This window comes from Mastigoproctus giganteus, unplaced genomic scaffold (genome assembly GCF_048544385.1).
Source record: "Mastigoproctus giganteus isolate SK-2022 unplaced genomic scaffold, ASM4854438v1 scaffold_18, whole genome shotgun sequence".
NCBI classification, from domain to species: Eukaryota; Metazoa; Arthropoda; class Arachnida; order Uropygi; family Thelyphonidae; genus Mastigoproctus; species Mastigoproctus giganteus.
This window is the reverse complement of record NW_028328295.1, coordinates 556443-578547: the sequence shown is the minus strand read 5'-3', so window position 1 is coordinate 578547 and position 22105 is coordinate 556443. Positions and strand designations below refer to the sequence as shown.

Here is a 22105-nt window from a genome sequence, read left to right as displayed (position 1 = left end):
AATGCTATCCATCCAAAATTATTCTTCTCTAGACGTCCAGCCATTTATCATGATTACAGCTAATGACTTGTCCCAGATATGACTCCATCTTTTCAATTACTGCTCCTTCAATCATTGTATCCCTTTCTGTGGTGTACTTGTTCATCATTACTTTTGTTTTAGCCATATTCATCTTTAGTCCAAAATCCTTATTAACTCTGCATAACTGATTAAGATTTTCCTCCAATTCTTTGGGATCGTGGCTTATGACCACAATGTCATCTGCAAGTCGTAAATGGTTTAGGCACTCTCCATTCACATTGACTCCTTTCTGCGGCCAGTCGAATCTTCTGAAAGCTTCCTCAAGGGCAGCAGTAAACAACTTCGGAGATATCATGTCTCCTTGTCGAACTCCTTTCTCAATTTTAAATTTGCTGCTGTCTTTGTCTAGTCTAATAAAGGAGGTAATAGCATTCTCATATATTTTCTTCAAAACCATAATATATGGGGTATCTATGCCTTGTCTTTCCAGTGCCCAAAACATTGCTTTATGTTTCAAATGCCTTTTCATAATCCACAAATGCTGGGCATAATGGTGTTTTTTATTCATTTGCTTTCTCCATTAGCTGTGATATTACGTGAAGGTGGTCCATAGTTGAGAATCCTGTCCTAAAGCCAGACTTAATTCTCATCAAGTATTCTTTCTAATCTATTAGTAAAGACCCTTGTGAACAACTTGTAGATGTGGGGTAACAAGCTAATTGGTCTATAATTTCCAATTTATCTCCTTTCTTATGCAGCAAAACTATGATTGCATTATTCCACTACTTAGTCGTCACACCTTTTCTAATGCATTTTGTGAAGAGTCTTGCCAGTTTTTGTGTCATGTCTCTCCCTCCCAACTGTGTCATGTCTCTCCTTTTTACAACTCTACAGTAACTACATCTTCCCCAGGGCTTTCTTTTTCTTCATTTTCTTCAATGCATGTTCTATCTCATCAGGAAGGATATCGGGTATGTTGTATATGTTACTAATTGCGATCCATCTTCCCCACTGCTGGCATCATTCTCTTGCTCCTTGTATAACTGTTTATAGTAGTCTTCTGCTATTTGATTTATGCCATCTCTGGTATTTATAAGTACACCATCGCTATTCTTCAGTTTCAGTATCATTTGTCTTTCTGTATTACTGCTCATGGTTGCTGATTTAAATCCTTTGTTTTCCCTTAATGCTTGTTCTACTTTTCTTGTGTTAAATTTTCTTATGTCCTCTCTGAGTCTCTTTCTAATGGCTTTGCATAACTCAGTATACTCGGTTTTCTCCTTGTCAGTGTTTTTCTTGCTCTTCATTTGTCGTCTTCGGTTCATCATGACAAGTGTTTATTGACTATTTTTTTTTATTCTGAAAGTGATAAAGCCCAAGAAACCTATAGGTTTCTTGGGCTTTATCACTTTCAGAAAGTTGTAATATTCCTCGTTGATATCTTGGTCCTGAGCAGTTTGCAGCAATGTCAAACTTGTTCTTAAGTTCCAGTACATACTGCTTTTTCTCCTCTTCTGTTATCTCAAAGACCTTTGTATTATTTACTCGAGTCAGTTTTTTCCTTTCTTTTCTTACATCTATATCAAGTGTTCATCTTACCATTCTGTGATCACTTCCAACATTTACCTTGTTCAGCACAGTAACATCATTCACAATATATCTTCTGTTAGTGAGAATGAAGTCTATTTCATTAGTTGTTAATCCATTTGGGCTCTTCCATGTCCACTTTCTGTTCACCCTTTTTTTGAAAAAAGTGTTCATTACTGACAGTCCTCGAGATTCTTCAAATTCCACAAGTCTTTCACCTCTTTCATTTCTTTCACCAATTCAAAAATTTCCTATAGTTCCCCTTTCTGCGCAGTTTTGTCTCTTTCCAACCTTAGCATTGAAGTCCCCCATAATGATAGTGTAGTGAGTTTTCTGTTCATCTAGAAGACTCTCAATTTTGGTGTACATTTCTTCAACCTCTTCATCATCATGGCTTGATGTTAGTGCATAAATCATTATAACCTTTAGCTTATACCTCTTAGAAATCCTGAGTAGTAGTCTTGACAAAAAGTACAAAAAATACATCACCCTTGATGATGGACTTTTCAATTCCAAAATGTTGATTTTTATATCTTTATGGACCAGAAAGCCAACTCCACTTTCACTCCTCTCACTGTTTCCATTGGTGTACAGCAGATTTCCACTTGATAAACTTATAAGTGATTCATTTCTTCTTGTTGTTTCAGCCAAATAAATGATATTCCAATTCATATTTTCTAATTCTTTTTCCAGCTCTAATATGCTGTCTTCACCGATGAGTGATCTTATGTTGTAACAGGCCAAGTTCAGTTTCCGTCCATGGCAGCCTGGTCATACCTAATTATTCTTAGCACCCTCTGCTTCCACTCTGATCCTCTTGCTGCCGTAAGAAGGGGAGTGAAAGCTGCTGCTGACTGAGGGCCATTTGTTTCGTCTTTCTGTCATGTGCTGGAAAGTTTGGTCTTTTCCTGTTCATGGTGGCCAGGCGTCTTGAAGAGAACCACTCTACACGTTCGTTGCCACCTAAGTGACGTAACAGGGCTTACCATCGAGAATGTGTTCGTGAGTGGATTTTAGGACTTCTCCTAAATCTTCTGAAATAGAAAGATATTGTATCCATCGGTGTTTTAGACTGAGTGTCTGTTAAATATAGGCACAGTTCCTAAAATTCCTAATGGAAAATACAGCCCTGCTTTCAATAAGAATAATATTTATTTTATTTATTATTTTTTTTAATTCATTGCAATGTTTTTCATATCAAACATACTTGTTTGACATGAAATTTGTATGGATTGCAATTTTTGGGAAATGCAGTTGTTCCAGTGAACATTAGTAGAAGCAAAAAAAAATTGTTTCTGTGAATTGATCTGTATATGGATATTGATTGTTCGATGGAGGCACGTTTTCAGGAGAACTACAGATGTAAATTCTGAAGAACAGTGCCCATGGAAGTATTTGTAGAAAATGCATGCAGCAGAAACTGAACATCTATGATAGAGAGAGAGAGAGAGAGAGAGAGAGAGAGAGAGAGAGAGAGAGAGAGACTAATCACTAATTAACCTGACTGTACTCCCTTGAATAGGTCAGAAGCTTGAGAGAGGTATTGGGGGCTACACTCAGTATATGGAAAATAACATTCCATGGCGGGGTGAATTTGAAATTTGTGCAAAGAGAGGGTAGCTCTTTAGAAAAAAGTAATGCAGAGAGACAAACTGAGAGAAACCCCAGTTTTTTGGAAGCTGAGAAAGCACTATTTTTGATGTGCTTATACCTAGAGAGATTAGAAGTCAGGGTAATCCCTAATAGTGATTCTATAGAAATCCAGTGTCATCTAAGATGAGCAGAGGAGAAATCTTATTTATCCTAAAAAGACTTTTTTTTTTTTTGATGATCAATGATAAGACACAACTGAATTTTAGAAATATTGAGGTTAACTGAGTTTTCTCTACCCTGTTGGAGAATTTCCTGCACATCGGCATATAAGGAATTGGTGGTAGACATTTCAGAAGTCAAAACTACATGAGAAGTTTCTCAAATTGGAAAGTAGAATGTAGTGTGCTATCATCAGCAAAACTGTTTACGATTTCCAGTATGTAGAAGAACATTATTAGATTGATATGAAAACATTGGAAGAAAGAACAGAATCATGGGGAACACCACCATTGGTGAAGAATTATACTACAGAGAGCCATCTACCATCATCTGCAGTGAACATTCAGAGAGAGAGAGAGAGAGAGAGAGAGAGAGAGAGATGAATACCGAATTGCAAAAAAAAAACAGTCAGCAATTCATAAGATGGGAACTTCTTTAGAAAAACTTTATGCCAGAAAATGTAGTAACTGCTTGTTTTTCACTATACTTTTTCACTGAATTTGCTCATTGACGAGTAACATAAGCAATATATCACCAGTAGAGCTTCCGGGGTTCGAGCCCGTGACCACCAAATAGGGGAGGATGCGGAAAAGTCAGGGAATGACTACCACATATCCCCGGAGCAATATGGTCTTAGTTGCTAATGCTCCTAAAAACCCAACAACAATATCAATAGTGAACCAACACTGACAGACTCTATATTGGTGATAATTGATCAGATGAATGGTTTCAAGCATCCTGATTTTCTTCTGACTGCTGCATTTCTTATTAGCATTAGTATTAGTAGAGGCATATGATGCAAGAAAGCAAGCTTATGCAGCATCAGCCAAAAAAAAAACAAAAAAACCCTTCCACTTCACCCCTCCGTTCGTTTCGAAATACCTGTCCAGCTGAGCCTTAAATTTATTTAGGCTATCAACTTCCACAACAAGGGATGGAAGTCTGTTCCACCAACCAACTACCCGCTGGCTAAAGGCAAATTTCCGCACATCTATCCTACATCTGTCTTTCCTCAATTTGTTATGCCCTCTCAAGTGATTGTTCTGAGCAAGAGGCAGTATCCCATCAGCACTGAGTATGCTCAAACCATTCAAGGCTTTGTACACTTCTATCAGATCACCTCGCCGGTGCCTAGTCTCCAGACACTGTAATTTGCAAAACTTAAGCCTTTCTTCGTAAGAGCAACCCTTCGTTCCGTTCACTAACCTTGTTGCCCTTCTCTGTACTTGTTCCAGCAGCTCTACATCCTTCTTGAAATGAGGCCTCCAGACCATTGCCTTATACAAGGGAATAATCACCTCCTTATCCCTGCTAGAAAAATTCTTGTATATCATTGATAAGACACCATGAGCTACTCTTGCAGCCCGTCTGCACTGCTCAGAGAACTTCATATCTGCCTGCACAATTACCCCCAGGTCCTTTTCATTCTCTACCACTGTCAGTGTAGTACCACAGAGTTGATATGTTGCTCTGGGGTTACTGTTTCCCATATGTAGTACTTTACGTTTGTCAATGTTAAACTTCATTTGCCACCTCTTAGCACATCTGCTCAACCTTTCCAGATCCTGTTGCAGCAGCATAGCGTCAGTAGCGTCCTTAACAATCCTGCCAACCTTTGTATCGTATGCAAACTTGCACATTAAGCTTGATATACCATCATCAATATCATTTATAAATACAGAAAACAACAACAGACCCAACACTGAACCCTGAGGAACTCCACTAATAACATTAGTCCACATTGACCAGCGTCCATTAATTACCACTCTGTCTTCTGCCACTCATCCCTTTATCCATAGCAGCAATTTGCCTCCAATGCCACACTGCTCCAATTTGTGCAGCAGTCTTCCATGTACAACAGTATCAAAAGCCTTTCTAAGATCCAAATATATAATATCAAAGTTATTCCCTGCATCCAATTTTTTTTTGTGACTACATCATAGAATCCAATCAAATTGGTCAGGCAAGACCTTCCCTTAACAAAACCATGCTGTGTCTGAGCTATAACTGAATTCTTGTCAAGATGATCCTGCAGTGCTTCTTTAACCAGTGCTTCCATTAATTTTCCTGGAACAGAAGTTAAACTTACAGGTCTATAATTACTTGTGTCAGACTTGGATCTTCCTTTGTGAATTGGGGTTACATTTGCACATCTCCAGTCTGTGGGTACCTCCCCTGAGTCCAAGGAAGCTCTCATAATTATGGCTAACGGAATGCTTACTTTCTTTGCCGCCTCCTTTAATATAACTGGATAGATCCCATCCACCCCAGGTGCCTTTCTTGTATTTATCTTCAACAGTTTCTCCTCCACTTTACTCTCAATTAATACAAGATCATCTAGCTCACTGCCAGTGTTTATTTCATCTATGGCATTCCCCTTCCCCTTGATTTAGTTTGTTAGCTACCTGAGCAGGATCAAGAACAGTTGAACCATCGATGTCAAGTGGACCAATCTGATTCATCCCCTTCCTTCTAGAGTTTATATAAGTAAAGAACTCCTTGCTGTTTTTCTTTGCATCCCTTGCCAAAGATTTCTCGTAATCTGCCTTCGCCTGCCTAACCTCCTTTGTAACTTGGTTACAGATCAACTTATATCTATCATAGGCTTCTGTGTCACATGTTAATTTATATGTATCCCATGCATTTTTCTTCTCTGCCATATGTCTCATTAGTTCATCTGACATCCATTTAGGCCTGAACCTTGAACAATATTTCTTAGTTGGTATGTAAAGCCTAGTAGCTTCCAAGATAAGTTCTTTAAATTCTTCTCATTTTGAGTTTGCTGTTGGTAACATCATCAGGTGGTCCCACTGTATAGAATTTAAATACTGTCTCAGTCCATCGTAGTTGCCTTTACGAAAGCAATAACCCTTCCCTTTACCCCTAATGGTAGTTACCTCTTTGAGTAAATCCCACTTCAGCACACTGTGATCACTGCCACCTAGTGGTTCATTTACCTGCAGATTCTTAATGCATGAAGAATCACTACTGATAATCAAATCAAGAGTATTGCTCCCTCTAGTTGCCTCCCAAACATGCTGATTTAGAAAACAATCATCCAATAAATCCACAAAAGCCTTGCTAGTGTGTGAATGACCAACCCACAAATTCCAGTCAATATCTGGGAAATTAAAATCCCCCATTATAAGACTCTCTGATTTACTGGCCCACTCTATTTCCCTGTACAGTTTCTTATTATACTCATCAGAGTCATTAGGCCTATAGCACACTCCTATTCTCAATTTTGATATCCCAATGCTTATGTCACACCAAACTGACTCGACACTGCACTATCCAGCGATGTCGACTGGCTTCACTTCCTTGGATTTTATGTGTGTCTTAACTAATAGCATAACCCCTCCTCCCTTCCTATCCTGTCTATCCTTTCTGTAGACGTTGTACTCCCCAAATTCCAGTTCTGCATTACTTGTATCTGTGTGATACCAGGTCTCTGATATCCCAACAATATCCGCCTTTGATGCTTTGAGCAATACCTGAAATTCATCAAATTTATTTACCCAACTCCTAGCATTGGTGTACACGCAAGTATACATGCACCTGTTCTTTTTCTTAGCTACCCTAACACAACCCATGTGTTTACTTGTACCCCAATGACCCCCAGCATTCTCTGAAATATCCTGCATCTTATTTTCCAAGCTGCTGCTCATTCCAATAGAAGCAGTGCAAGAATCACTTTCACCTCTGCCAGTGGATACTGTTAATCTATCAGTCCGTGTATCTCCCCAATCTAGCAATTTTCCGACCCACCTAACCCTGCCTCGATAACATCAGCAAACATTCTTGCACCCTTTCTATTTAAGTGTATCCCATCCCTGTAGAAGCAGTCTCTCCTGTTAACAAGTACAGACCAGGCTGAAAAAAATTCTACCTCTTCAGCCTTGCACAATCTTTCCAGGGCCGAATTGATCGACAGGGCTCTCATCATATACTCCCTCCTATCGTGTCTGGGCAGAATTGCATCTTATGATTGTAAATGTGACAGTTAGAGGAAATGTACGATGCTTGTAAGTTGGTTTTTTAGTTGAGAATCCAATAGAGCCATCAGGGTTTAATAGATGTGAGAGTATAGATGAATAAAAGAATAGATGGATTGACTGGAACTTGTGGGTTAGTCACTTACATGCTAGCAAGACTTTTGTTGATTTATTGGATGACTGTTTTCTACAGCAGCATGTTCAAGAGGCGAACATAATAATGAAATTACATGAAAATACTCTTCATCTGATTATCAACAGTGATTATTCATGCATTGAGAATCTACAGAAAAAGGAACCACTAGGTGGCAGTGATAGCAATGTACTGATGTCGGATTTACTCAAAAATCTAGCTATCATTATGGGTAAAGGGAACGGTTTTTGCTTTCGTAAAGGTGACTATAGTGGTCTCAGTTTTTAAATTCTGTACAGTGAGACCAACTGCTGATGTTACCTACAGCAAATTCTAAATGGGAATTTGAAGATTAATTCTTCAAAGAAATAATCTTGAAAGCTACTAGGCTTTTCATACCAACTAATAAATACTCTTCAAGGTTAGACCTAAATGGATGTCAGATGAACTAATGTGAGTCCTACCAGAGAAGAAAAGTGCATGGGGTGCATATAAATTATCAGGCGACACAGAAGCCTATGGTAGATATCATCTAGTCTGTAATCAAGTTACACAGAAGGTTAGGCAAGCGAAGGAAGATTATGAGAAATCTTTGGCAAAGGATGCTAAGAAAAACAGCAAGGTCTTCTTTACTTATGTAAACTCTAGAAGGAAGGGGATGAATCAGATTGCTCTATTTGATATCAATGGTTCAACTATTGATGATCCTGCCCAGGTAGCTGACAAACTGAATGAGTGATTATTTTGCATCTACATTCACACGTGTGGAGTTATTTAGGGAGGAGAATGGGAGAAGTTTATCAATCTCTAACAGGGAGCTAAAGAATTTAGTAATAACTGAAAGAAAAGTGGAGGAGGAATTGTTGAACTTAAACATAAGAAAAACACCTTGGGTTGGATGGGATCTATCCAGTTATATTAAAGGAGGCAGCAAAGGAAGTAAGCAAACTCTAGCCATAATTATGAGAGCATCCTTGTACTCAGGGGAGGTCCTCACAAACTGGTGATGTGCTAATCTATTCCCAATTTACAAAGGGGATCAAAGAGTGAGACGAGTAATTGTAGACCTGTTAGTTTAACTTCTATTCCAGGAAAAATATTTGAATCACTGGTTAAAGAAGCATTGCAGGATCATCTAGACAAGACTTCAGTTTTAGTTCAGTCACAGCATGGTTTTGTTAAGGGGAAGTCTTGTCTAACCAGTTTGATTGGATACTATGTTGTGGTCCCAAAGCAACTGGATGCAAAAAATAATTTTGATATGATACTTGGATTTTGGGGGTATTTTGAGGGCCTCTGTAGCCGAGTGGTCAGGAGAGGGAGTGCAGTAGCATACGCTCTTTGAGTAGACCGGGGTTCAAGCCCCTGACTGTTGAATACGGTCGATCTGCCAACCCGCACTGGACTAGCGTGGCAGATTATGGTCCATTTCTCTCAGCATGAATTGTTGAGGAGGCTTCCATCCTGCAGTGGGTTGATAATGGCTGCACTTTACTTTTACTTGGATTTTAGGAAAGGTTTTGATACTGTTGCACCTGGAAAACTACTGTGCAAATTGTAGCAGTATGGCATTGAGGGCAATTTGCTGCTATGGATAAAGGGATGGCTAAGTGGGAGAAAGACACTGCTCTTCGTGGACTAATGTTATTAGTGTAGTTCCCCAGGGTTTGTTTTTTGCCCATTTATGTGTTCTGTATTTATCAGTGATATAGATGAAGGTATATCAGGCTTAATGTCAAAGTTTGCAGATGATATGATGGTTGGCAGGGCTGTTATAGACAGTGCACTACTGCAACAGGATCTAGAAAAGGTGAATTGATGGGCTGAGGCAACTAAAGTGTATCACTGACAAATGCAAAAGGTTTTCATTACTTGTTTTGAAATTAGCTATGACAATGTATTTTGAGATTTTTTTATTATTAAGCATTGAAAAATTTATAGCAAAAAATGTTGAAGATATTAATATTAACAACTACCGATTTTTCATTGAAATATCTTCCAAAAGATTTTGTCACTACCTTATGCTAATGTAACCTTCTGGTGATTAATTTTATAATATTGGCTTGACTAACATTATTTTAAGCGATCTGCAAAGTTTCCCATAAATTTTGGAATTTCCATTTTCCCATAAAGCACGGGTCACATGAATTTTTGTAATATTTGGTGGGCCCAAGAAAATTCCTAATTACTGAAAACTACATTCTCTGTATAACTTTGTTTTTATTGTTATCCAGGAAAACAAATTTAATACCTACCTATATATCTACAGATTCAAAAATAAGTCTATGGATATGGAATATAAAATGTACCAATCACAAAAATACAGTCAGTAATACAACAAAATTAATTATTACTTATTTATTGTACTAATCACAAAAATACAGCTATTTATTGTAATACAACAAAATTATAATTAATGTGATGAATGTATTTGTAGGTGCAACTAAGTTTCATAATATCGTGTTTTAAAGTACTAGTTACAATTCTTAAAAATTCACATGAATGCAGGTCAGTTAGGTGTGATTGTATTTTTGATTTTACATATTTCATTTTTGAAAAGGTCTGCCTACATGTACTTTCGAAAATTGATGCAACCTTTCTTGCAAAATTTTTAAGGTTTGGATAATCTGACCCAGATAATGTTGAATAAAATTGAATTAGATTTTCATTTTTTAATATAGTCTTCAGTGCATCATAGTGACATCAGATAGTGACTGTAGGAAGTCCGAGTAGTGTGTATGGGGAGGGCATTGTCGAGCCCACATTATGTCAAGGATCTAGGTATATTCTTACCATGTATATGCCATATCCAAAAAATTTCATTACTTCATGTAGCATGTCCCCCCCCCAACTTTTTCTTACTATTGAATACACCATGAATTGTCTAACTAATAGAGTAAGCTTATCTGCGAAAAGATCTAAACCTCCCAAACACTTCCTAGTTCATTTCACAAATATATGTGGTCTCAATTCTAATCTCAACAATGTCCATTTCCACTTGCAGTCTGCCAAACCCCATGTACCTTTTCTGACAGAATCTCAGTTATCGGTTGATTCAACTACTGTTCATCTCAGTTGCCCAAATTATTCGCTGTATGATTCCTTTCGCCTCAAAGGCGGTACTTGTGCATATGTCCATTCTGATATTCCCTGTCAGAGACTTAGCAATTTGGAATCTCCTCTCTTTGATCTTCTCTGGCTTAAAATCTCTCTACCTCATTGTGTCAAATTCATCTGTTGTCTCTACCGTTATCCCAACTCCACTAATCATTTGGAGCTCTTTGACTTCCTGTCTTTGCAACTTTACTTTCTCCAGTCCAACTTTCCTAACAGTGAGGTAATTTTCCTTGGTGATTTTAATTTTCACAACTCCAGCTGGTCAAGATGCTGAGGCTTTTGCAATTACTAATGACCTTGCACAGATTGTTCATTTACCTACAAGAATACCGGACAATCCTAACCATACAGCCAACGCGCTTGATCTTTTTCTCACAAACAACCCTTCTAAGTAAACAGTCGAAATGAGTGGTACTTTAGGCACTTCAGATCAGAACTTGGTGATTGTCTCTTCTCCAATGGAGCTTTTATCTCATGTCTATTCCCAACCTCGTGTTGTTTGGCATTACACGAATGCAAAATGAGATTACCTGCGAGATTTCTTTTCCTTGCTCGGATTACTGTTTCAAAACTTGTGATGTCAACGTTTGTTCAGATCGTGTCAGTGAAATTATTCTTGCAGGAATGGAATCCTTTATCCCATGCTGCACTTTAAAATCTCATCTTTTATCTAAACCTGGTTTTCCAATAAATGTGCTAAAGCTTTTCAAGAGAAGAAAGTTACCTATCGTAATTGGCTTGTTTCTAATTCTTCAATTTAATTTTCGGCCTACACCAAAGCTCGCAACAATTGTAAAGCAGTTATTAATCAGTCCAAACTAGAGTTTGAACAGGCTAAGAGTAGAAAACTTGCTTCTTGCCCTAATGGTAGCCAAGCATTCGGGTCTCTTGCCAAAGCTGTTGGCCGCAACGTTTGGCCATCTATGCTCCCACCTCTGTCCAAACCATATGGTTCTGTTGTCACTTCAGCCAAGGATAAAGCTGACCTGCTAGCATCATTTTTTTCCAACTCATGTATTAATGATCTTGGAAAACACCTCCCACCATTCCCAAAAGGCTCCATTCAATGCCTCCTGTGGTCTTCCGTCAAAAGGATGTCAGAATGATTTTGACGAATCTTGATACTAAGAAAGCTCCAGATCCTAATGGTATTTCTCCACTTGTTCTCAAAACCTGCACTGCTGAACTTACTCCTGTTCTTTGCCGCCTTTTTTTTTTTTTTTTTCACTTTCTTATTCCAAAGGTGTTTTTCCTTCTGCTTGGAAATTTGCTCATATCCAGCCAGTTCCTAAAAAGGGTGACAAATCCCTCCCATCCAATTATCGTCCCATTGCAATTGCTTCTACTCTTTCTAAAGTAATGGAGAAATCAATTAACCGCCAACTCTTAAACTACCTAGAAACCTTCCATGTGATCAACGATCGCCCATATGGATTCCGTCAATGTCAATCCACTGTTGATATTCTGGCTTATGTTACCCATTTATGGACTAATTCAATGGAAAGGTTCGGTGAAACACAAGTAGTTGCCGTTGACATCTCAAAGGCTTTTGATCATGTTTGGCATAAAGGTCTTCTAAGCAAGCTTCCATCTTATGGTTTGCCAACTGTTTTTAGTAATTGGTTATCCAGTTTTCTCTCTCTGATCACTCACTGAGGATGATGGTAGATGGCTCTCTGTCTTCTGACTTCTCCACTAATGCTGGTGTCCCCCAAGGTTCAGTTCTCTCCCCAACTCTTTTCTCTTGTATATTAATGACCTTCTTCCATTGACTGGAAATCCTATCCAAGTTTTGCTGATGATAGCACATTGCATTCCACTTTCCATTTTGAGAAACCTTGCCCTGCTCCATCAGATTCAACTTCTCGATAATCTGCTACCAATTCCTTAAATGCCGATCTTCAGGTAATTTTCCAGTGGGCAAAGACAACTTAGTTGATTTCAACCCTTCTAAAACTCAGTCTTGTCTTATATCTCGCAAAAAAGTATTCTTCTGCTCCTATGCTTATCTTTAGTGACACTCCGATTTCTAGGCAAAATGATATATCTCTTTTGGGGATTACCCTGACTTCTAATCTCTCTTGGCACAAGCACATTACAAATATTGCTTCCTCTGCATCTAAAAAACTTGGTTTTCTCTTTCGCTCTCTGCGTTACTTTTCTTCCAAACAGCTGCTCACTCTGTGTAAATCGCAAATCCATCCTGCCATGGAATATTGTTCCCACATCTGGGGTGGTGCCCCCAAAACCTCTCTCAGGCTTCTTGATTCCATTCTGAAGAGGGCAGTTAAGTTAATTAATGTTTCATCTCTAACAGAGTCTCTCCACTCACTGTCTCGTAGATGTACTGTTTCTGCTGTATGCCTCATCTACAGATACTTTCCTGGGCACTGTTCTTCTGAATTGGCTTCTATAATTCCCGCTCTCTCTTTCAAAATAGTCTGAACACATGCTGCCACCGGCCAACATCCATTTACTGTCCAACTTCAAACTCACAGAACCAACTTTTCATCTTCTTTGTTTATTCATTCAACTGCCATTTTCTGTAACAACCTTACTTCATACGTATTTCCTGAAAATTACAGTCCACAGAAGTTCAAGTCCAATGTCAACAAATATCTTCTTTCGTCTTCTCAACCTCCAACCCAAGCACGGTACTATAGGTTCCAGTACCTCTTTTTTTTATGGTTGTATTAAAAAAAAAAAAAAAACCGCAGAGAGGAAGTTGTTCTAACTCGCTTCCGCATAGGACATAGTCATCTTACACATGCATTCTTGCTGAGGGCATATGACTGTCCTATGTGTGAGGAGTGTAGTGTGTTTAGTCAAACAGCACCAGGGGTTTTCACCCATATCCGCATACTATACATTGTGAGTGTGAAACAGAACACTGTCAATGTCAGAGGTTATGTGCGAGGATTGTGACGCCTTTTTAACCATTCGTCATATTTTAACGTTTTAGCCATCTGATTGACCCTTATACACTCAATCAGATTTTATCTGACAATGACAGTGTGTCAGCTGTTTTTAGGTTTTTAAAATCAATAAACCTTTTTGCTTGTATATAAATATATCTTTATATTAGTTTACCTCGTACATATTTATATTTTTATACATATTGACATTGTGACTTTAGCAAATACGTCACTATAATTTTTACTGTTATCTAGTATGGGACGTAGTTTTGGCGCATTATAGCCCTGGTTGCTGATGCGCCATTAAAACCGAAACAACCAACCAACCAACTTACTTTTGTCAATTGCAATAGAATAAGCTTCAAATGTGAATATCATTGAATTGAGCTGATTTCTTAAATTCTGAGCTATTGCATCGATCCTATTAGCTACTGTGTTTCTACTTAAGCTTACACTTTTGAAGCTTTTTACTTTCTCTGGATACAACACTTCTGCTACTTTAATTAAACACTCACTAATAAAATCTCCTTCTGTAAAAAGTTCTGATTTGCTTGCAATTAAATGTGATAACAAGTAACTGCTTTTACAGTTGCTGTATTTTCCTAAGAAGGTTTGGTAAACAAGTTTTGCTGTTTTTTAAAAATTGATTGCAATTCTAACAACTTGCTTTCACGATGTTTCCCATCGTATAGTGGAACGTCTATATTTGTCAAATCCAATATTTGTCACATTTTTTCAGTAAAAAAAATGCTTACTTGCCGATATTTGTCCAAAAATCCAATATTCGTCATGAAAAGTCACCCACCACGTGGTCATCCTAGCCTCGCGCAATCGCCCACGCAGTCAGCCAGCCCCGTGCGATAGCCAAGCAGTCTACCTTGTGCAATCATTCAGTGCGCATTACCTGTTATTTTCTCTTTGAAATTTTTTTTTAATTTCGCAATTTTTTGCAATTATCTTTGTAAAAAGAAGTGACCATGGCCCCAAAAAAGTGTAGTGAAGAAAAACAGCCAGATAGGAAAGCTGGGAGAACCACAATTGAAAAACAATTGAAAAAAACCACAATTGAGTTGAAAAAAGAAATCATTACCAAGTTTTGAAAGTGGAACACATGTTTCCAACTTAGCGTTAGAATTTAACATGCCCAGAACTACGGTAAGCAGCATAGTTAAAAATAAAGAAGCAGTTAAAGCGGCTGATGTGGCAAAAAGGCGTAAAAATTCTTGCTTCTAAAAGATCACAAACATATGAAGACATGGAAAATCTTTTATTATTATGGATTACTGAAAAGCAAATGGCTGGTGATAGTATTTCAGAATCTATCATCGGCAAAAAAGCAAGGCAGTTATATGATGACCTGCAGCAAAAGAACCCAGGAACCAATGGTGATTTCGTAGCATGTAGGGGCTGGTTCAAAAAATTTAAAAGGCGAACAGGCATTCATAGTGTAGTTAGGCATGGAGAGGCTTCAAGCTCGAATGCAGAAGATGCAAAAAAGTTTGAAGATTTCAAAAGCTATGTAGACACTGAGGGATTGATCCCTCAAGTTTTTAATTGTGATGAGATGGGACTATTCTGGAAAAATATGCCTAGAAGAACCTACATCACAAAAGAGGAAAAAGAATTGCCCGGACACAAACCAATGAAAGACAGATTAACACTCTTGCTGTGTAGTAACGCTAGCGGGGACTGCAAAATTAAACCATTGCTCGTTTATCATTCAGAAAATCTGAGAGTTTTTAAGAAGAACAATATCATAAATAGTAAACTAAATGTGATGTGCAGAGCTAACAGTAAGGCTTGGGTAACAAGACAGTTTTTCCTGGAGTGGATTCACAAAGTGTTTGCCCCAAGTGTGAAAGCTTATCTAGCAAGTTATAATTTACCTATAAAGGCAGGTCCTCTTGGTTTTGAACAATGCTTTTGATCATCCCCCTGGCTTGGAAGATGATTTGGCAGGGGAATACAGCTTTATTCGCATTAAATATCTACCACCAAACACAACTCCTTTAATCCAACCCGTGGATCAGCAGGTCATTGCCTCTTTTAAAAAACTTTATACAAAAGCCCTGTTTCAAAGGTGTTTTGAAGTGATGTCAGAGACAGAACTTACATTGAGAGAATTTTGGAAAAATCACTTCAATATCATCCATTGTTTGAGGATAATTGATAAGACATGGGGGGGAATCGTCTTCCAGGACAATGAACTTGGCCTGCAGGAAATTGTGGCCAGAGTGTGTGTCAGAAAGAGACTTTAAAGGTTTTGGGTCAGAGCCTGTTTTTGATGAAATTGTGTCTCTGGGCAGGTCCATGGAATTGGAGGTTGATAGTGAGGAATCCTCAGGGGCTCACATCTGGTGAGTATGGGCTTGGCACACTCAGGGTCCTGGGTGTGCCAACTACATGTTAAGCATACCATTTTGCTCCTTTTTTCTGGATGCAGTAATAGTCTAGCTTCCATTTCTCTTGGAAGTTACAGCATTCTTCTTCGATTGTTCTTTTCTTACTCATACTGGTATTAGCGGTTGACATAATGTTTATTATTATGTGTCTTTTTAATTTAATACAAATAAAACATAAAATTAACTGCACACAGTTAAAAATATAATTCATAAATATACAACTGACACTTTATGGTCTGTAGTACTTGAAGCTGCAGTCAGAAGCTTAAAAATAAAACATTGTCCTATCTTTTCTCTCTTTTTCGAGCGCTCCATCAAAAATTGCTTAAGTGTAAAATTCGAAATAAATTATGTGAAAATTAAAATAAACTTTTTGTTGGAGGGCCGCATGAGGCCCGCAGGCCGCATGTTTGACATGCCTGTTTTACAGTATCAACCAAAAACACACACTTCTAATATCACACTTGCTGTCCATCTTTTTTAATAGTTTTTCTAGAGTTCTTCCTTGAATTTATTCAAAAACTACCCATTTCTGCAACACCAGATTGTTGATTTAAACAATCAGCTATCTGCTGGCTGAAGGCAAACTTCTGCACATCTGCCCTGCACATCTGCCCTGCACCATCTCCCCTCAATTACACTTTATGCTCTCTCATGTGCACATAGTCAGAGCAAGGGGAAGGATTCCATTGGCAGTGAGTTTACTCAATCTGTTCAGAGCCTCAATCAGATCTCCTCACAGGTGTCCTAGTCACCTGACTCCACAATTTGCAGAAATGGAGCCTTTCCTGGTAAGAGCACCCTGTTGTTCCTCTCACTAATCTTATTGCTCTTCTCTCTACCCATCCCAGCAGATCCACATTCTTCCTAAAGGAGGCTTTCATACCTATATACAGTACTCAAGATGTGCCACTGATTACCATTTTCAACCACCCTGCCAAACTTTGTATTATCTTTAAACCTAGATATTAAGTTTGATAGGCCTTCATCAATATAATTAATAAATATAGAAAATAACAGTAGGCCCTGCACTAAACCCTGGGGAACTCCACGTTAGTTCAAGAAGAGCAGCACCCATTGATAACAACTCTGTCTTCTTACCTTTATTCATAATAATAACTTTCCCTTAATGCCACACTGTCCAATTTGTACAGCAGACTTTTATGTGCAGCAGTTTTAAAAATATTTTCTAAAATCATATATGATGTAAAAATTATTTTTTGCATTCTCTTCCTTTGTTATTGTGTCACAGTATCCAATCAGTTTGATCAGACATGACCATCACTTAACAAATCCATGTTACATCAGCAATGTAACTGGGTAAAGTCTGAGACTCTATCTGTCTCCCTGCAGCTCTATTCAGCACACCGAGCTGAGTACTCCGACTTCCTACCAGTTTACACAACGGCTTGAAGTCAAAATTGTGTGTTGAATCTGCTGAGATATAGTAGTGTCTTTCCAGACACTACTATATCTCAGCAGATTCTTTCTGAATCCAGCATACACTGCAGAGCTGCATCCTTTAGAGTTAGCCTTGGATCACATTAGAACTAGTCAATACCAAAGGTCTATAATATATTCCGATTCTTTGAGTGTATTTCAGGCTTTATTATCTTTGAGACATAATCCTATCCAGTTCTCTGTCGGGTTCAGTAGAAGGTACATTCTCTTTATGAGCACAAGTTTGATATCCATTTCTGCTGGATTCCTAGCCACATTGGGATAAGGGGAAATGATTTGGCTGACCAAAAGCCAAATCAGCAGCTCCCACTAATAATTGTTGCCTGTCAGTCCCCTATACAGACTACAGGCAAATAATACGCAACAAAATATACTCCCAATGGCAAGAATAGTGGAATAGACAGACAACAAATAAACTAAACCAGATAAAGCCTGTAATTGAAACACGGCAGTCTAGTCGCGTGCAGGAATCATAGCGAGGAAGTTGTTCTTACTCGACTCTGCATAAGGCACAGTCATCTGCCCTCCTGTGTGCGAGTCTTGTGACACCATTCTATCTATACAGCATATTTTAATCGATTGCATTAATTTTACCACTTTTACTCATCTGACCAGGCCTTATACACTCAGTCAGATTTTATCAGACAGCAACCATGTGTCAGCATTTTTTAAGTTTTTACAAGCTACTAATATATACACTTGTATCTAAATTAGACAATTTACTTTTAAACTTATACTGCTTATATATATATATATATATATATATATATATATATATATATATATATATATAAAACAATTTGGCAAGGTAACCTTTTTAAAGCTTACCTGATCATTTTTAGTATTTTAATTTTCTTCCTGCCGTAGTATAACCACATTGTTTTTTGCACCAGTCTGATATACTCTCATTTTGTGTATTAGATATTTCAGAATTTGCACTGAAATATCTAATATTCTTGTTCCTCTGTTCTCGTTTCTCTGAATTATACTCTTGTGAATTATTATCCATTTTATTGTCCTTCTGAGCATCTTGTGTATCGCCCTCATTGTCAGTTATGTTGCTTTGACTTTTCCTACTCTCTAAGAATGGTAAAAGAAATGACATTTGCGATTTGAATTTCCATGTATGTATATTCTTAACTGCATCTCCACTTTTCTTTGTACGACACTCGTTGAGTGCATTCAAGAAACACCTTCATAATTTATCCCAACTGCTTTTCACAGCTTCAGCTATAACAGAAAAAAGAATATATGATCCCTACCATGAAATAATAATATGCAGGTCTTTGCTTACGCTTTGAGCCTATTTTGATAACCTGATGAAATTAATATTCAAATTCTTAAAGGTAATTCTTACAGATCTGCACAAAAAAAAGTAGAAAGAAGTCCAAAAAACTATATGTATAATGATTATGAAATTTGTATTTTATGACAATGAAACAAAATTTATTGAGCTAGTGTTTTCTTTTCAGGCTTTTGGCAACTGGTAACTCTTTTCAAAAACTTGGGTTTTAGTTTCCGGTTAGGTTTAAGTACAGTTCAAAAAATAGTAATCGATGTGTGTGACACCATTTGGCATAAGTTGGGACCCATTGCAATGCCAGATCCAACACCACTTGGAAAAAGTCAGCAGCTAAATACAAGGAACTATGAAATTTCACAAACTGCATTGCAGCCATAGGCAGAAAATATATAAATATTCAGTGCTCAGTTAATGTAGACTCAACCTCTTACAATTATAAGGGATTTCATTCTACAGGATTCAGGTTCTACAAGTGCTAACAGCACTTGTAGATCTTGAATATAAACTTATTCCAATTGATGTAGGTTCATATGGCAGAAATAGTAATGGAAGTGTTTTTTTTAAACTCAAACTTGGGTAAAAAAAAAATTCAGCTCCAATCAGCTTGATGTTCCTGCTGCCGCTCCCTTATTTGAAAATGGTGAGCTGCAGCCATGTTATGAAGCATTTCCATTAAAAACGTACTTGCTTCAGCCCTATAGCTGACATCATTATCAAGAAAATTTTCAATTATCAATTGTCCAGAGCTAGATGAGTAGTAGAAAATGCTTTTGGCATTCTAACTGCTTGATGGAGATTATTTCGTAGGTCTTTAGAGATACAGCCCCAAACAGTTGACAGAGTGGTGCTTGCTACGTGCTGCCTTCACAATATGTTATGCAAGGAAAGTGAATTGTCTGCCAAAATGGAATCTTTACCACTTGATGCTGACCTACAGAATTTAGGTTTCCTTTGAGGAAATGCTACACGTGAAGTTTTCCAAGTTCGAAGCACATTTGAAAACTGCTTTGTATCTCCTGCTGTTCAGTACCATGGCAGCAAGCAAGTATTCTTCATTGAAGAATACAAAATTAAAAACTGAAACCATATATCTTGGTTTTTTTTACATTTAAACAACACTAATGTCACAATTTCCTATTATAATACAAGAAAATTCTGTCTGTAATTATCTGTAAATATGATATTTCTTAAAAAAAAAATTCCATCCTTGAACTTTTTGCCCCTATGTTGTATATCTGCTTAATTTTTCATTTTGTTACTTTTTTCCTTTAGTGTTATCACCTCTATTCTCTCCCTTCAAAGTGTACTGTTATTTCATATTCAACATTGTTCTGGGTTTTTTTTTTTTTATAGGTAAGCCTGTAGACTGGTGGTCAATGGGGATCATACTATATGAATTTCTCGTAGGCTGTGTGCCATTTTTTGGTGAGACACCAGAGGAACTGTTTGCACATGTAATCAATGGTAATATGTTTATTATATATATTGAAGAAATTCCATAATTTACTGGTAACTTAAAAGGGTCAGTCCTAAATTATATTTATCATTGAGCATATTTGTAAGATCCCGCATTGCTTCGATCCTATAACACACATTTACATGTGAAGTTTACCCAAAAAATAAATGGAGTTTTTATTTCTTCGAAAAAATTTATATTGGTTAAAAAAAAACAAAAAAAACTATAACATGCAAATTAGTAAGGAAGCAAGCTTATCAACGATCGGCCCAAAAAAAAAAAAATCTTACCTTTCCAACTCAAAACTAACTACTTATTTCCATCCACTTTAATAATTGGCTAATTTTTTCTTAAATTAATTCAGCCTACCAACTTCCACAACACAACATAGAAGTTTATTGCAACAATCAGTTCAGAAAATTTTTTAATTTTTACATGTCCATCCTACAACTATCCTTCCTGAATTAAATACAATGAGGGTATCAAAAAGTTTGTACCTTTAGCAAGAAATAATAGCCCTAGAATGGTGAAACTTCACAGGAACTTTAATCCTTTTCTATGTACTCTCCATGTATAGTAACGCATTTCCCCCATCTATGGATCAGTTCTTTAATGCCTTGATCATAGAAGTCAGCACTTTTTTCCTGAAACCACGATTCCACTTCATTGCTGACTCCCTGAGATGAATGACTTCCTGAGAATAAGGTGGGTGCTGCAGTAATTCGAAGCCGCACTGGGCAACTAAATTGGTGGTGGCAATGGCCGTGTGAGCCAGTGCTTTGTCTGACAGAAGACGGACACCTTTGGTTAACATTCCATGCCTTTTTACCTTCAAAGCATTGTGTAACTTTTTTAAAAGAATTCTGTAGTATTCTCCAATAAGTATGGAACCATGAGGTAGGTAATCTGTCAGGATAACCCATTTTTCTGTCCCAAAACACGGACAAAATCACCTTCTTCGCATATGCAGATGGAGTGGTCTTTGCCTTTTTTGGGAGGTGGGGAAGAGTTGTGCTTCCACTGCTTTGACATGTCTTTAGTCTCCGGATCATACTGGTATACCCAGCATTCATCATTTGTCACCAACTGATCAAAAAAGTTCTCAACATCCACATTACACAAATCCAACAGTTGGCAAGAACATTGCAATTAACATTGCTTCTGCAAAGGCATCAGCAATCTTGGAACCAATTGTGTGGAGACCTTAGACATGTGCAGATAGTCATGTAAAATGCTGTGGGCAGACCCATAACTAATTCCCACTACATTTGCAATGAAATTAATTGTCAAACTTCTGTCACTCAGCACCAGCTGCTCAACCTTTGCAACCATCTCACTGTCTGTGGACGATAATGGCCTTCCTTCTCTTGGCTTGTCAAAGACTTGTGCAATCACACTGAAACTCCCATTTCCACTTTTTTGCAGTCTTAAGTGGATTGAGTAAATTAAATTCAGATGGCATCCTCACTGATGATCACAAAGCAGCACATTTTTACATATTAGGATCTTTAATCTACATTTTTCATCTTTCAGCTAAGTGAGTTGGACCAAGTGAATATCCCCTTTGAATGCTGAGTTTCATAGAAATTTGTTTGAAGGTTGCAAAATTGTCTGTCTAATATCATCTAAAGTGTCATGTATAACAACACTCCTTCCTGTAATTCTTAATCTCAACTAATCTACACACTCACAGAACTTTTTTATCTTAAAAATTGCCACTTTGCATTTACAGTTAGTGTTAGGTAATATTTCATCAAATTTTTGTAGTCATTCACTATAAGAGCTCATTTCGAAATAAGATTCCTCATCAATGTCGGCATCTGTATGTGGTGAGGTAGTGGAACCTCCCTATGATGTTTCTGATTCTACAGTTAGCATCATTGGGATCCATTGCCCACAGCCT

General features: G+C 37.6%; 1 protein-coding gene across 2 annotated transcripts in view; it reads left to right on the top strand.

Moving 5' to 3' along the window:
- LOC150074877 (microtubule-associated serine/threonine-protein kinase 3-like) overlaps window positions 1-22105 on the top strand; it is a 644779-nt gene that overhangs the window by 438047 nt on the left and 184627 nt on the right. For both annotated transcript variants that reach the window (XM_090389436.1, XM_090389435.1), the window contains one exon: window positions 20100-20210. In XM_090389436.1, coding sequence (XP_090245562.1) covers window positions 20100-20210 — 111 coding nt within the window. The remainder of the gene's footprint in view (window positions 1-20099; window positions 20211-22105) is intronic.